General features: G+C 39.4%; 1 protein-coding gene across 7 annotated transcripts in view; it reads left to right on the top strand.

Moving 5' to 3' along the window:
• Nucleotides 1-17,837, top strand: part of LOC127868497 (hephaestin-like protein) — an 83,889-nt gene that overhangs the window by 7,525 nt on the left and 58,527 nt on the right. Inside the window, exons 6-13 of one of the 7 annotated variants that reach the window (XR_008044154.1) lie at nucleotides 4,404-4,510; nucleotides 5,123-5,291; nucleotides 6,662-6,948; nucleotides 7,836-8,053; nucleotides 8,471-8,624; nucleotides 9,651-9,863; nucleotides 10,300-10,513; nucleotides 11,637-12,396. Coding sequence is in view for 6 of the 7 variants with exons in the window: in XM_052410318.1 (XP_052266278.1) it covers nucleotides 4,404-4,510; nucleotides 5,123-5,291; nucleotides 6,662-6,948; nucleotides 7,836-8,053; nucleotides 8,471-8,624; nucleotides 9,651-9,863; nucleotides 10,300-10,513; nucleotides 11,637-11,974 (1,700 nt within the window). In the remaining variant the exon portion in view is untranslated. The remainder of the gene's footprint in view (nucleotides 1-4,403; nucleotides 4,511-5,122; nucleotides 5,292-6,661; nucleotides 6,949-7,835; nucleotides 8,054-8,470; nucleotides 8,625-9,650; nucleotides 9,864-10,299; nucleotides 10,514-11,636; nucleotides 12,397-17,837) is intronic. The other 6 variants (XM_052410318.1, XM_052410319.1, XM_052410320.1 and 3 more) reach the window with 6 other exon arrangements.

The following is a 17,837-nucleotide window of genomic DNA, read 5'->3' as shown; positions in this document are numbered from 1 at the left end:
TAAGAGCGGTGGTGCTTCTGGCGAAATTAGTATTTCGATTCAGCGATTGCATAGATAGATTTTACTACTGATCCAAGCGGTTTAGGTTTTCGTAATTGGTGGTGTTTATGATGGTGCTGTTGATGCCGGCTCACGAGTTAGCGGTAGGAAAGGCGGCGATAGCTGTTGATGCCGGCTCACGAGTAAGCGGTAGTACAGGCGGCGATATCTGTTGATGCCGGATCAGGAGTGTTAGCGGAAGTACAGGCGGCGATAGCTGTTGATGCCGGATCACGAGTTAGCGGAAGTACAGGCGGCGATAGCTGTTGATGCCGGATCACGAGTTAGCGGAAGTACAGGCGACGATAGCTGTTGATGCCGGCTCACGAGTTTGCGGTAGTACAGGCGGCGATAGCTGTTGATGCCGGATCACGAGTAAGCGGTAGTACAGGCGGCGATAGCTGTTGAAGCCGGATCACGAGTTAGCGGAAGTACAGACGGCGATAGCTGTTGATGCCGGCTCACGAGTTAGCGGTAGTACAGGCGGCGAAAGCTGTTGTTGCCGGCCCACGAGTTAGCGATAGTACAGGCGGCGCTAGCTGTTGATGCCGGCTCACGAGTTAGCGGTAGTATAGGGGGCGATAGCTGTTGATGCCGGCTCACGAGTAAGCGGAAGTACAGGCGGCGATAGTTGTTGATGCCGGCTCACGAGTTAGCGGTAGTACAGGGGGCGATAGCTGTTGATGCCGGCTCTAGAGTAAGCGGAAGTACAGGCGGCGATAGCTATTGATGCCGCCTTACGAGTTAGCGGTAGTACAGGCGGCGATAGCTGTTGGTGCCGACTCACGAGTAAGCGGTAGTAAAGGCGGCGATAGCTGCTGATGCCGGCTCACGAGTTAGCGGTAGTAAAGGCGGCGATAGCTGCTGATGCCGGCTCACGAGTTAGCGGTAGTAAAGGCGGCGAAAGCTGCTGATGCCGGCTCACGAGTTAGCGGTAGTAAAGGCGGCGATAGCTGCTGATGCCGGTTCACGAGTTTGCGGTAGTACAGGGGAGCGATAGCTGCTGATGCCGGCTCACGAGTTAGCGGTAGTACCGGCGGCGATAGCTGTTGATGCCGGCTCACGAGTTAGCGGTAGTACAGGGAGCGATAGCTGTTGGTGCCGGCTCACTAGTAAGCGGCAGTACAGGCGGCGATAGCTGTTGATGCCGGCTCACGAGTTAGCGGTAGTACAGGCGGCGATAGCTGTTGGTGCCGGCTCACGAGTTAGCGGTAGTAAAGGCTTCGATAGCTGTTGATGCCGGCTCACGAGTTAGCGGTAGTAAAGGCCTCGATAGCTGTTGGTGCCGGATCACGAGTTAGCGGTAGTACAGGCGGCGATAGCTGTTGATGCCGGCTAACGAGTTAGCGGTAGTACAGGCGGCGATAGCTGCTGATGCCGGCTCACGAGTTAGCGGTAGTACAAGCGGCGATATCTGTTGATGCCGGATCACGAGTTAGCAGTAGTACAGGCGGCGATAGCTGTTGATGCCGGCTCACGAGTTAGCGGTAGTACAGGCGGCGATATCTTTTGATGCCGGCTCACAAGTTAGCGGTAGTACAGGCGGCGATATCTGTTGATGCCGGATCTCGAGTTAGCAGTAGTACAGGCGGCGATAGCTGTTGATGCCGGCTCACGAGTTAGCGGTAGTACAGGCGGCGATATCTGTTGATGAAGGCTCACGAGTTAGCGGTAGTACATGCGGCGATAGCTGTTGATGCCGGCTCACGAGTTAGCGGAAGTACAGAAGGCGATAGCTGTTGGTGCCGGCTCACGAGTAAGCGGTAGTGCAGGCGGCGATATCTGTTGATGCCGGCTCACGAGTTAGCGGTAGTACAGGCGGCGATAGCTGTTGATGCCGGCTCACGAGTTAGCGGTAGTACAGGCGGCGATAGCTGTTGATTCCGGCTCGCGAGTTAGCGGTAGTACAGGCGGCGATTGCTCCTGATGCCGGCTCACGAGTTACCGGTAGTACAAGCGGCGATATCTGTTGATGCCGGCTCACGAGTTAGCGGTAGTACAGGCGGCGATAGCTGTTGGTGCCGGCTCACTAGTTAGCGGTAGTAAAGGCCTCGATAGCTGTTGATGCCGGCCCACGAGTTAGCGGTAGTACAGGCCGCGATATCTGTTGATGCCGGCTCACGAGTTAGAGGTAGTAAAGGCGGCGATAACTGTTGATGCCGGCTCACGAGTAAGTGGTAGTACTGGTGGCGATAGCTGATGATGCCGGCTCACGAGTTAGCGATAGTACAGGGGGCGATAGCTGTTGGTGCCGGCTCACGAGTTAGCGGTAGTAAAGGCGGCGATAGCTGCTGATGCCGGCTCACGAGTCTATGGTACAGGCGGCGATATCTGTTGATTCCGGCTCACGAGTTAGCGGTAGTACAGGCGGCGATAGCTGTTGATGCCGGCTCACGAGTTAGCGGTAGTACAGGCGGCGATAGCTGTTGATGCCGGCTCACGAATTAGCGGTGGTAAAGGCGGCGATAGCTGTTGACGCCGGCCTACGAGTCAGCGGTAGTACAGGCGGCGATAGTAACGTTTTTGTTGGTAGCACCATAGATATGTTGTGGTAAGGAGCACCATAGATATTGTAACGGTTTCGTGCCGTCGGTAAATACTGTTTCCTTTATATCAACCAGGTAGTTATTAGTTTATTAAAATGTTATTAGTCTGTGAATAGATGTCTTCAAGAATAAAGAAATGAAAACAGTGAGACTTAATTGATTTATACTTTTCAAAATATACCAACATGAAACAACAAATGTATAAGAATATAATATAGTTACATTTTATCCGACATCCCAGTCCTTTCTTGATTGTATTATTAATATTAAAGTTGTTAAAAGTTTAAATAATTTTAGATGTTGTGTGGCCGAAAAGTTGAATGTTTCCTTAGTCGTCTGCGGCGCGTCTTATATGGATGCCCCTTGATACAATTCCTCAGACTCCGTAAACGGTTATGCGACAGCTCCGACCAATCAGAATGCTTGAATCGCCGATTTAAACCACTGTCATCCAATCAAATATGCGCGCCAAAATGAACTCTTCAAAACGCTTCCGCACATCAGGAAATAGTTCCAAATGTTAATCTATGCTTATCAATCAAATGACAAAACTTGAAATAAAACAGTAGCAAATCGTTAGCATTAATACAATAAGACATAGTTTACTGTAATCTTTAACTATATGGTACAGTCTTTCGCTAAAACCACAAATATAAAGTTATGACGTCACAAGCATGGTCGACACTGTTTATGAGTGACATGGAAGTGATATTCTTTATGGAATTACAGTCATAGGAACGAGGATTAATAACTAAAGTTGTGAGTAACATTTAAGGATTATAAGGATTAAGATGTAGATAGAATGATATATGCATGAAACCTCAGTAAACTGTTCAACATGCATATGTCATGTAATTCAACGAACTGTCAGAATCTGTCAACATTCGGTGAGTAGGTCTTTGCCCATATCTTAGATAATGTTACATGTTATGAAACCTTATTATTAGTTTTGTTTAGGATTACTTGTAGTCGATTATATTACAATATGTTGTGGTAAGGAGCACAATAGATATGTTGTGGTAAGGAGCACCATAGATATAATGTGGTAAGGAGCACCATAGATATGATGTGGTAAGGAGCACCATAGATATGATGTGGTAAGGAGCACCAAAGATATGTTGTGGTAAAGAGCACCATAAATATGTTGTGGTAAGGAGCACCATAGATATGTTGTGGTAAGGAGCACCATAAATATGTTGTGGTAAGGAGCACCATAGATATGTTGTGGTAAGGAGCACCATAGATATGTTGTGGTAAGGAGAACCATATATATGTTGTGGTAAGGAGCACCAAAGATATGCTGTGGTAAGGAGCACCAAAGAAATGATGTGGTAAGGAGCACCATAGATATGATGTGGTAAGGAGCACCATAGATATGATGTGGTAAGGAGCACCATAGATATGATGTGGTAAGACGCACCATAGATATGTTGTGGTAAGGAGCACCCTAGATATGTTGTGGTAAGGAGCACCATAGATATGATGTGGTAAGGAGCACCATAGATATGATGTAGTACGACGCACCATATATATGTTGTGGTAAGAAGCACCCTAGATATGTTGTGGTAAGGAGTAATCGCGTAAGTTGTGCTGATGATTATGCTGTTCGTAGTGGTGGTGTTGAAATTAGTCGGTGATTGTACTGGTGATGATAATGATGTTGGTGTTTTTGGAAACACATGGTGAACGTGAAGGTGTTTATTATGGTTATGATAGTGGCTCGTGTACAATAATTTTATTATTATCAACCTAAAACTTTCATGAACGAATTGTATTACTAAATGATATTCCTTCAAACAATCTGTCCTATTATTTCAGAAAAGCCGTCGAGGGTATATGGTCGGCGACTTTCCGGGAAGCGGAAATGGTGGCTCGTAACCCTGGGAGATGGCTCGTTCAGTGCATGAACTCAGAACACAACAGAAGTACGTGATATTCTAAAACGGCTTAAATCGGATACGGTTAAGTCGACGAAGCTTTTAAAGACATTCGCCATAGCATTGCATATATTATTAAGACATTGTATATTAATGATTGAGAAAGAACTGCTGTTCACCGCTGTTCATCGGTCAATGGATAACGGTTTGGAATCTGCATGTGCAAAGAAGTAAACCACGGAGCGTTTTCCAAAACACTTTTTCATTATATGAAAGTAAGTTTTGATCGTAATGGCATTATTCATGGGTTTCTTCTTGTGATACGGACACCTACTCGCTTCAGAGCTGCACAACGATGACACTGTATATCGGACACATAATATTTTCCAAAAACATGAAGATTCACTTAATGAATTTATAAACTTTCAAGTACCTTGCTATTACTTATTTCATTCTTCACAGTTTGTGAGAGTTGTAAACACATGCGGCTTTTTGATTTGGAGTAAAACGATAGCAAGCGTCACCGTTTCTTGCCGTTCGCACTCCGCACACTTTAAAAATGTTATAAATGAAATCGAATTCGTTAAAAAAGTTAAAAAATGTATTACTTGTGATAATAACTTTCATGCCCGCCTTATCAATTGTCCTTTCCTTGTTTAGATGGCATGAAAGTTGAAATGGCCGTGGAGGATTGTGGGAAAACAGTGAGCGATCAGTTGAGCGGCGTTAACCGAAAGTACTTCCTAAAGGCGGAGACGGTTGACTGGAATTACGCCCCTTCCGGTCTTAACAAGTTTTATAACGATATGCCATTGGACGCCTTAGACGCGTATGTGTTTTAAAGTCATTATAGACGTGTCGAAAAGTATCCATCATCTTCCAAGTCTTCTTGCTATTGTCCCATTACTGACTTATGACACCGCGTGTTCGATTGTTTGACAAAGAAGTATTAACGAGACACTCAGAAGTTCTTCTGTGTCTAGTTTAATCATTATTTATCCTTTATAATGTGTATACTTTTCATCCCCTCCCCCGCACCGCTTCAAAAAAGAGGGGGTATATTGTTGTGCTGGACTCGGTCGTTGAGTCGAACGGTGTGTCGGTCTGTCGGTCGTTTCCGATCAATAACTCCTCAACGAATTGATCGATTGGCTTGATACTGCACATGTGCATTGGTCTTGAACAGTAGATGAACCCTATTGGAATTGTGTTACTAGGTCAAAGGTTAAGGTCACTGTCACAATCAGTGTGCAAAATCGTTTCCGATCAATAACTCGTCAACGAATAGACCGATTGGCTTGATACTTCACCTGTGCATTGGCCTTGGCCAGTAAATGACTCTTATTGAAATTGGGGTCACTAGGTCAAATGTCAAGGTCACTGGCACAATAAGTGTGAAAATCGTTTCCGATCAATAACTCGTCAACGAATTGAGCGATTGGCTTGATACTTTACATGTGCATTTGCCTGACAGTAGTCACACTAATATGATAAGATTAATCAGGCCCTTAAACAGGGTTTTGAAAAGAAGGTTGCGAATTTTCCCATCAATTGTGATTGAGCAACGAAGTAGCGAAGGGGGTAGGTGCGGGAGAGGCTGTCCCCCTCTTGCAATCGGGCGGTTTGGAGGTCCTCCCCCTAGAAAATGTTGAACATGAAATATAAAATCCTGCATTCTGGTGACTTTTTATATGTATTTAGAGACTGACGTTATAGAGCATTTTTATGACATTTTACTTTCATTTACCATACTCAGTGACTGATAAAAAAAATGTTGAGTGCGAACGCACCCAACGCGCTCCCCCAATTATAACGGGTATGTTAATTCTTAGGGTCAGTGCTTTTGCAAAACATCCCGTATCAAGGCCTTGTTGGGGGGCCCTTTTGACTCCGACCACGGAGCTGTTGTTATTTTTTGAGTGGTGAGAAGGGGATTAGTTCATAGCAACTTTATTTAAACAATGTCGAAGAAATACGCTGAATATTTACCTGGTTAGTTCAGTTTTTCAAGTTGACCATAATTATAACCTAATTTTTTTTTAAATAAATCTCTAACCGCCTTCACAGTGCTATCTGTTAAGCATGTTTGAAATAATAATATCACATATCGTTACTATAAATAGTAACAAAATGCCGTTAATGCTTGTTTCATACAGGAAAAAAGTATGTGAAAACTATGATTTCAAACGCCATTCTTAGGGAATCGAGGATATACTTCTCCAAGTCCCACAACGGCAAGCGGCTCATCGGGGGCACGTACAGGAAATCGCAGTTCGTTGAATACATGACAATCAACTACGCGGCGCGCGTCAAACGGACACCGGAAGAGGAACACCTGGGCATCCTAGGGCCTGTGATAAGGGCCGAGGTCGGGGACACTATTACCGTTATACTGTACAACACGTGCCCCCACAACGTGTCCATATTTCTTCAAGGCGTGAGTCTTGCCATTTCGCAGAGTGGCGTCAACTCTAAATTTCCGATTGGTAGTGTATATCTTTTTTGGATATTTTCATTCAATGTATAGTCTTTTCTAACAATAGTCATCGTTTGCGTTCTCCTCCTTCCTTTTGTCGTTCTCATCATCATCATCATCATCATCATCATCATCATCATCATCGTCATCGTCATCGTCATCATCATCATCATCGTCATCGTCATCATCGTCATCATCATCATCATCATAGTCATCGTTTTCGTCGTCGTCATCATCATCGTCCTTATCATCATCGTCATGATCATCATCGTCGTAATGATCCTTATAGTTCTCAACATCATTATTATCAGCAGCAATCAGCATCATTATCATCCGCAGCAATCATCATCATTATCATCCTAATCATCAGCAATCATCATCATTTTCATCATCATAAATTATCATCATCGTCATTATCATCATCAACAATCATTATCATCATCATCAGCAGCAGCAGCAGCAATCATAATCATTATCATCATCATCAGCAACCATCATCTTGATCATAATCAGCAATCATCATTATTATCAATAGCAGCAATCATCATCATTATCATCATCATCAGCAGCAATCATCATCTTTATTATCATCATCAAAAGCAGCAGCGCAGCAACAACAACAAAATCAACTGCAAAATCACTAATTTCAGAAACAACACAATAAGTGTCAGTGCATTTGCAACCCCATTACATCGTCATCGAATAAATTACGTCTCCATAAATATCACTAGAAGAAGCCCCTGCATTAATAAAAATAAACGTAAAGGTAGGTCGTTATGGATGTAGTTATTGTTCAAGAAGGACGAAAATAATTTAAAAAATGATATATCGTATCGTATACTGCAAACGTACATTTAAATTGCTTACCTTAGGTAATAGATGCTATTTTTCTTTAAGATTCCACGGGTAACACCGGCCGTATTATCAGTCCTGGTGAAAATGGCACCTACATGTTCACGGTGCCCTGGGCGGTTGCCCCAGGCGACGATGACCCGGACTGCCTGACCTACATCTACCACTCGAACGCAGATATGGAGCGTGACGTCAGTTCTGGTCTGGTTGGTCCCCTGCTTGTCTGCAAGCCGGGAACCCTCGATCCGGTCACTGGAAAGCAGGTTGATATTTGTATCTCGTCGGTTGATTAATGAATCAATCGATCGATCAGTCGGTCGGTCGGTCAGTACATCAGTGAGTCGATCGATCAATCGATCGATTCAGCAATCAAGCCATTGATCAATAAAACATATTTGGAACTATTTTCGATTGTTAGCTTTTGAGATCTACTTATTGCAAAACGTTTGATGTAAGATGGCGAAAATCGTTTGTCAATATTTCAAATTATATAAAAAGTATGTTCTGTAAAAATTCGTGGCTACAATGCTATTGATTTCATTTGAATTAAAAAAACGCGCGGGTTTGTTGAGTGAAAAATATTTATAAATAATATATATGAATACATTAATTATATATTACTTATATTAATAACACGACGTTACAATTCAATGCCGTTATTACTTTTCTATGTGTTCCAGAAATATGTGGATCGGGAGATGTTCCTGTATTTATCGAGTATCGACGAGAATTATTCCTGGCACATCGAACACAACGTCGCTTCTTACGTTAACGCGAACGTCACTAGTGTCGACGTCACTGATGAAGATTTTGTTGAATCTAACATCATGAGATGTAATAAAATTATTTATATATGTTTAATATTTTCAAATAAAATGTACAGCTGAAGGGTTGATGTATGAAAAAGGCGAATGAATGGAATAATGGATTACGAATGAATTAATGCTTGAGTGACCGATTAAATGACTGTATGAGTGTTCACTGTTTTGCTTAATAAAACAAACTAATGCGACAACATAAAGACATGTTGATATCAAATTGATATATATAAAGTAGTGAATATTTTTTTGTTGGGAAAGACTTTTTATAATGGTAAATGCTTTTCGCATAGGTCTATTTTTAATGATTTCTTTTTGTAAAGTATTAGTAATTTAAAACGGGCAAAGCACTCTTTTCAAAAAGTGAAGAATAAAAGAGAAAATTGTCAATTGTTTGCTTTGATTTACTGTGAAATGAAGTCGTTAATATGACGTCTTGACGTTTTTATTCGCACGAAATAGTACAGTTTTATCCCTAAAATGTAAAGAAACAGTGAAAAATCATTTAATAAATACAACATTTGCTTCAGTCGGTAGATTATATATGTTCATACAGCCGTGATCACAAAACAATATGCAACACTCCGGAAAATATTAATTTATGTTAATATTCATTCATTTTAATAGAAAATCTATCGAAACAAACAAATACCCTCTATTTATTTTCCGGATGTTTGCTGTAATTACTAATAAACGCATGTCAATTTACGTAAATCTGTTATTTTGTAGCACTTCTTCATGTCTGACCGTTTTCGCAATATGCGATGGTATCTTTTTTATGATACAATGCTTCCTTATTTTGATTGTATTTTTTTGGGACAACATATATTAAAGTTATCAGTTATGTTCTAATAATTTGTCATTTTCGGAAAAAAGCCTCCTGACGAATACCGACACTTGTTTTTTCCGCGTTTAATTCAGAGAATTATAGTTGAAATGGTTTGGGATTTTGCAGATTACGAATGTACCAGTTTAATTTTCAAAAGTTTAGCCAATTCAATAAGTCTATTAGACACAACCTTTTTAACAAAATATTTCATAGCTGTCAACGGTCGTTCCTATGGAAACATAGAAGGTCTGCACATGTGTCGCGATGAAAATGTCGTCTGGCACATGCTCAGCTTCGGGCAGACGGAGGGCAACCATGCGGTAACGTTCAACGGAAACAACGTCAACATCGACGGCATCAATCGGGACTCTCACGTGATAATATCCGGACAGGGGTTCAGTGCTGTGATGAAACCAATAAATGCCGGTAAAACTAATTACGTATTTCATGCTCTCATGCCTAATTGTTTTTTCTCCTCCGATTTCACGTTTTCTCTTTCTATTCTTGTTTTTGTTATAATATAAATTTAAATAAATTTGTCGTTTCATTACTTCAAACCCTGTCGTCATTCATTGTTTTAACTTCCATCAATCTATATTTCCTATTTTCTGACAAATATCGTTTAGATCTGCTCCCTTAATCACTTCCTGCGTCCCTCCGTTTTCCCCGCCTACATGATATTTAAGATTGCAATTATCCATCATCCGTTTTGCATCCAAAATTTCTTTAAAGAAAATCTCGATAACAGCGCATAAAAGACAATAAAGGAAGCTATACTTAGATAAGCAATATAGGTTGAAATATCTTGTCATGTCATTTTAATCAAATCTATCTTGAATAAACATATTCTATTTCTTTATAGGTAATTGGTCGGTTTTTTGTCACAACACCATCCACTATGACGCCGGGATGACGGCCCTGTACCACGTGGACACGTGCGGGGCAAGTTCTCCCCCTTTCTACCAGGTCACGGGCAAGGTCAGGCGCTACTACATCGCCGCTGTGGAGTTGAAGTGGGACTACTCGCCGCGCACGATTCATCCGATAGATGAATCCAACTATTCGGACCCTTCGCAGTAAGCGTTTATTTTATATTATTGTTGTATACATTCGATGAACTGCTGTATACATTCGATGAGCTATTGTATACATTCGGTGAGCTATTGTATACATTCGATGTGTTACTGTATACATCCGATGAGCTATTGTATACATTCGTGAGCTATTGTATACGTTCGTTGAGCTATTGTATACAATCGGTGAGCTAGTGTATACATTCGATGCGCTATTGTATACATTCAATTAGCTATTGTAAACATTCGATGAGCTATTGTATACAATCGATAAGCTATTGTATACATTTGATGAGCTATTGTATACATTTGATGAGTTTTTGTATACATTCGATGAGCTATTGTATACATTCGATGAGCTATTGCATTCATTCGATGAGCTTTATAGTATACATTCGATGAGCTATTGTATACATTTGATGAGCTATTGTATACATTCGATGAGCTATTATATACATTCGATGAGCTATTGTATACATTCGATGAGCTATTTATACATTCGTGAGCTATTGTATACATTCGATGAGCTATTGTATACATTCGACGAGCTATTGTATACATTCGATGAGCTATTGTAAATATTCGATCAGCTATTGTATTCATTCGATAAGCTATTGTATACATTCGATGAGCTTTTGTATACACTCGATTCGCTATTGTATACACTCGACAAGCTATTGCATACATTCGATGAGCTATTATATACATTTAATGAGCTATTGTATACATTCGATGAGCTATTGTAAACATGTGATGAGCTAATGCTTAAGATGAAGCAGCAAACCTTTAAAGTTATTCTGTAAACATTCGATACGCTATATTTGCATTCAATGCATTTTTCGAAACAGTTTACAATTGTGAAATCGTTAGGCCCAGCATCTATGAGTTTATTTCAGTGAGTCTTCGTATGTCTTTTATTAATATTTGTTTAATCAGGCCATCATTTAGACACACATCGACCGTTGAAGTCTATTTGTTGTCAGCTAAAAATTGGATTTAATTCGGTCGATCCTTAATCAGCCAATGTCGAAATTTTTGGCACAAAACACACCTTTATGGTAAGCGCAGACCGACTTTAGGTAAGGCTTTAATGATATCCTTCTACACTTAACACGTCGTTTTTCAGCGCTCAACACCAACGGGTAGAAAAGGGCGGAAAGTTCGTCGGAAGCGTGTATACAAAGGCTGTATACCGTGAATATACCGACGCCACTTTCTTACTGGAGAAGCAACGAGGTCCCGAGGACATTCACCTTGCTGTTCTCGGACCGTCTATCAAAGCGGAGGTGGGTGATACTTTGATCGTAGTGTTTAAAAACGCTGCGTCACGACCGTATTCGATTCATGCGCAAGGACTTCTGTATAACAAATCCAATGAAGGCATGAAGTATAATGACGGACAAAGCATGCCCGTAGGAGACGCCGTACCGCCCGGAACTACTTTTACATACACGTGGCAGGTACCTAGCACTTCGGGTCCAACTAATATCGGTCAAAATTGTATAAATTTTATGTATCACTCCGCGGTAGATCCGATTCGCGATGTGTACTCCGGCCTCGCAGGCCCAATTGTCGTCTGCCGACCTGGGACATTAGATGCGCACGGTAAGCGTGTTGATTCCGTGGAAAAAGAATTCGCACTACTTTTCTTGGCCTTTGACGAGAACAAAAGCTGGTATATTCAGAAAAATATCAAGGAAAATTGCCCGCAGGCCGACACGAGTTCCTCTGATTTCATTGAAAGCAATAAATACGATTCCATAAACGCATTGATTTACAACAACGTTGAAGGCTTGGTCGCGAAGATCTGGTGATAATATTGCCTGGTACATCATGGGCCTAGGCGAAAGCGAAGACATTCACACGGTTCACTTTCACGGGCATACCTATACGTATCGTACCGGGAAGACGCACGAAGGTGACGTTATAGAGGTGTTTCCAGGTACGTACGAGACGGTGGAAATGTTCGTTACAAGTCCTGGCATTTGGCTTTTACATTGTCACGTTGCCGAGCACATGGAAGACGGAATGGTGGCCACTTATACAGTGATTCAATAAACTGATTTGTGTTGTTGTGAGCCTGATCTTATGTTTACCGTAGACAACCCGTTTTGTTTTGTTTCGTATACTATTAAAACTATATCTATATTTCTGTTAAGCGAAATAACCATGTTTTAATCCTTATTGTATCTCAATTTTATATTCTGAATTTCGTATTAATACATGGCCCAATGTAAAAATACAGAAAGTCCTTAATATCTTTAGCATTTGGTAATTTTGTAAGAATTGACACGTCGATTTTTATTCAGAGACATAACATTTTCTACTTTACATAGTACTTTTCTGTCTTCTACAAAGGGTGTTGTTTTCGTTTGAAATGTATTATATAGTCAAAATGGTGAACGCCTATAAGTAAAGATGAATAAAGGGACAACGCCCATTGTCAGCATATTCGCGAAACATTTTGATAAATGTAGATCATAGCCAGGGTGCAGGATCACGTGACTATGTTGGGTTTTTCCAATTAAACGTTATTGGATGTAACACACCGGTCAGAGTTGCTGTTTTCCAAATAACTTTTCAAAACATTTTTTGTTAAGAATTCTTTCTAGTGCATAAAAAAACAGATTTTTATGCTACTTATGGACATGTGAAATACATCAGAATTACTTTATTTAATAAGCAGGTTTTCTTGTTATCCATGTAAACTGCACGTATATGCGTCACGCAAGGTGAAATTTTGTCACCGATTTCAGACGTATTCAAGGATTTATTCTTATACCTTATGATATCGACCCAAACTGCAAAAAAACCCGTCTTTTATGCACTAAAGATTTTTGCAAATGTTTTTCAATAACTTGAGATATTTGCATATTTTCTTAACGGTGTGTTTACATTCTGTGTAGCCCGTGTGTAACGCCCTGAAAACCCCGTTGATTCTGCACCCTGTAACATTAGGATAGTTTGTGCAAATATATAAAGGTTATTTAGACAAACCGATAAGTTTCATCAAACGACAGGACATTCGTGTTTGGAACATAATCCTAAACTAAACTTTAAATTTCAATAACTATATTGAAGTATGTTATGAAAGTCTTTGATATATTTTAAATGTAAACGGATTTCTGTTTCAATGACTATTGTTTAAGAATGTTATGAAAGTCTTTGCTTTTATTTAAAATATAGACGGATTTTAAAATAGACAATGTCTTGCATCATGCAATTTAAACAGTTTAGAGCATGCAGCGATTTGATTAAAAAAGAATGAAATTACGTTTCCGTCGGTTTTAACTATATTTTTCTTTGAAATTCTTTGAATATTTGATTTATAACTAGCTTGACATATATTCTTGCCTGAGCAAGTTGCCAAAATATTTTTATGTAAGGTACGAAGGCGACGAGAAATTGAAAAGTACCGAACATCGGTGATAGAATTCATGTCCCGAGATGACAACTCTAGACAGATCCCGGGAAAAGAAGACAAACTAAAGTGCAAAGGTGAAACCCATCAGACAAGAAATCTCAACGAGTAGCTGGGAAACCAACATAGAAAATATATCGGTGAAAATCCAGATGTAAAACTATCTTTTGCTTCGTTTTGTCGAATCAGACCAACTTACATCAAACTAACGTCTTTTACATCTCGAAGTAGTTGTCTTTGTGCAAAACACCAAAATGTTGCTTTATGCTTAAAAGCACTAAAATCTTCTGGATTAGATGTTCCATTCAATCCTGAAACATTTATCAAAGAGGAAAGTCATATGGGAACCGTGAGAATTAACATGCCAGCGAAATTTAAATATTGTCAGTGGAAACGCGTTACGGTGGACGATAAAGGCAGAATAAGGATGGTGACAAAACTCTTTGAGATTGAACAGTCAAAAAAAACTTTTGACCAACATTTGAAAAACAAATTGAAGAGTTTGTTGCTCACGTAGAAAGAGTGCGTAAACAGTATGATAAAATAAGAACACTAAAATAAGATCTGGGAGCCAATGATGTACTGCTTCAAATGGACTTTGCAGAAAATTATACCTGAAGAAGTGTTGACGAGGTTAAGTCTGCATATTGGTCTTAGTCTGCAGTAACGCAGCATGTTGTTGTTTATTATTACAGAGGAAAAGAAGACCAGATTAACCACAAACGTCTAGTCTTGGTTTCGGATGAAACGGGCCATAATACAACAACGGTTCATGTTTCATGGAAAGAATTGTACCCGAGATCAAATCCAATGTTCCTGGTGTCAAAACATGTCACTATTGGACAGATGGTCCTACAAGTCAATACCAAAATAAGTCAATTCTCCAAACAGTAGCCAACCATGAAGATTTGTACGGAGTAAAAGCTGTTTTTAATTTTTTCGAGGCAGGTCATGGAAACGGACCTTGCGTTGGCCTCGGTGGAACTACTACACGGCTATCTGACGAGGCTGTTTGAACCAAGAAGACCGTTTTTCAAAATGCGCAGGACGTTTATGCCTGGATTCAGTCGCCTTATTTCACAATGGCAAATGTCAAATTTTTGTTTGTGTCATCTCAAGAATGGCAAGTTGTAGCAAAACAGGAAATTCAGTTGAAAACTATAAAAGGCACAATGAAAATACACGCAGTAGTTGGCCAAGGTAATAACACAGTCTTAGTAAGCGAAAAGAGTTGTTACTGTGAAAATTGTATTGGCGGTATCTATAACAGCCGTCATTGACAACCACAAACTATAGTTGTGATCTCTAGCAGCCAAAAAATTGACCCAGAGCATGAAACTTCAATTCCAGTGTTTGATACCTCCATTCCAGAGCCAAGCACTCTCATTCCAGAACCAGAAACTCACATTCAATAGCTAGAAACTCCAATTTCAGAGTCAGACAACCAAATTCCTACATCAGAAGCTCAGACGTGTCCATTTGAAGTTGGAATTTTTGTAGCGGCTAAGTATGGGAATAGATGGTACGTTGGCAAAATTTTACAGGTTCATAAGAAGATAAAGACATCGAAGTTACGTTTTTGCAACAATCAAAAGACCTGTTTCGCTGGCCAAGAAAAGAAGACAAGATTTAGATTGATTTCACATATGTAATATGCCAAGTTTTGGAACCAGCGACCACTGGGCGACCACAAGGAACGTTCAAATTGGCGGAAGAGGACATTCGGCAAGACACGAATAGATTTTCCGAATTACATTAAATACGTATGCCGACAAATCGGCAAAATCTCTCATTCGTTTTTTAAGTGTGCAAAACGCTTAAGTTTGCTCAAGTCAATTTGCATTACACATGAAAGGTTAATTACTTATATTAAAAGTACATATTTTGTGTCTTTCTAGAATTTTATACGAATGAATTTGAAGATGAATCGTAACTGTTGTTCTGAAATAATTCATTCTTTGTGGTATGTATGCTATTGTATCTTAATGATAACGTAAGGTATTTGTTGAAAGGTTTGTTACCAAATAGTTACCAAAATAATAATGATGCAGTTGCCTTTTCTCCTGCTTATGCCATAAAATGGCTATTACAGTTCTTTTAACATATTTGTGTTATGATGTGTTTTTGCAATAGTTGAACAACAAAACATATTGAACTTCTTTTTTTTTCATATACCAGACAGTTATCTAATAGAAATGTACAAATCTTATGTTACATTGTTAAGTTAATTAAAAACTTCGATGTGATTATATTGTGATCAACATGAAAAGAAATGTGCGAATTATTGTTAAAGTCCCACTTTATGATGTTCTGGCATTTAATCATACTATAATCTGTTTTATAGCTTAAAATAAATGCTTTGTCGTTTGAAATCACTTAGTTGTAGTTATGTATTCAATAAATAACAAACCTTTCAGAGGACTTAAGTATATGGGATTCAATGTACAGAAAAAATAGGAAGAACTTAATTGATGATCGAGATTTGTCATGAAACACTTATACACACGTCGTGCATTAAGCATACGTACGAAGAAGACAAAAGCGCTCACAAAAAGCCCACAATACGCACGCTGCGCTCGGGTGAGCTAAACATATCATGGCAAACGTTCAAATTTACGAGACAGTTATTCACACACAAACGCTTCTTACACATCACGAGAGATAAATGCCAATATACAGCACTGAATGTAAAGGCTCTAAGCATGTGTCAAAGCTTCATGTAGGGGTATTACTCTCTGTCCATTAATCACTGTATAAATATAAGTCCAAGATAACTATAGTTTCACTTCATATAAAAATAACATAGGAAAGATTGTTGAAACGTCGGATCAAAAATATCGTATTGGTTTTGTGTGTGTATATCTATCGTGTATTATCTCAATCATCAATAAGTAAGTTGTCCTTAAACAATTAACTAGCAGTTTGAAGAGTGATGAACTAAGCTGTGTAAGTGGTAGAAAATAAATACACAACTATAAAATATGAACGTTGTAGACCTCTTTTTCCTCCTTGTAATCAAATAGTTGTAAATGTTTTTCGTTTTCGTTGTTTAATAAAACTTAATACTATAACATGTCGACAAACATACATTGTCGGCCAATATTTGTCACGAAAACCATTCTAGCAAGGTTTCGTTAAAAACTAAGTAATAACATGTCGAAAAAAAGTTAATTTATTGAATTTACTAACAACACTGTAATAATTGGGTTACTTTAAGATATTATTAATAATAAGGAAAAAGATCAAATTTAAAAAAGTGTGCCAGCCCGGGAGTTTGAACCCGAAAATAATAAAACTTTGAATAACACTAGAATATACATTAAACACACAAGTTAGCTTAAAGGGATCTTTTCACGCTTTGGTAAATTGACAAAATTGAAAAAAATTGTTTCAGATTCGCAAATTTTCGTTTTAGTTATGATATTTGTGAGGAAACAGTAATACTGAACATTTACCGTGGTCTAATATAGCCATTATATGCATCTTTTGACGATTTGAAAACCTAAAAATTATAAAGCGTTGCAACGCGAAACGATTGAATAATTTGGAGAGTTTTGTTTTTGTCGTTAAATTTTGTGAAACTACGAAGATTGCTTATATAAGGTATAAAATACTTTTAGTATATGTACTCGGCGGAATAGCTCAGTAGGCTAAAGCGTTTTTACTTCAGGACTCTTGCAGGACTCCAGGGGTCACTGGTTCGAAACCTAGTCCGGGCAATGTTCTTTTCCTTTTTTTAATTTTATTCTTGATTTTTTACTGGAGCTTTTACGATCCAATGTTTACATTTATCGATATAAAGCATTTAATGAATAAGTTAAAAAATGCCAAAATCTGTGAAAAGGCCCCTTTAACTATCATGAATAAAAACTAGTAATGCAACATGACAGTTATTGTTTAATTTAA

This window comes from Dreissena polymorpha, chromosome 2 (assembly GCF_020536995.1).
Source record: "Dreissena polymorpha isolate Duluth1 chromosome 2, UMN_Dpol_1.0, whole genome shotgun sequence".
Lineage (NCBI taxonomy): Eukaryota > Metazoa > Mollusca > Bivalvia > Myida > Dreissenidae > Dreissena > Dreissena polymorpha.
This window is presented reverse-complemented; position numbering and strand designations above follow the sequence as displayed.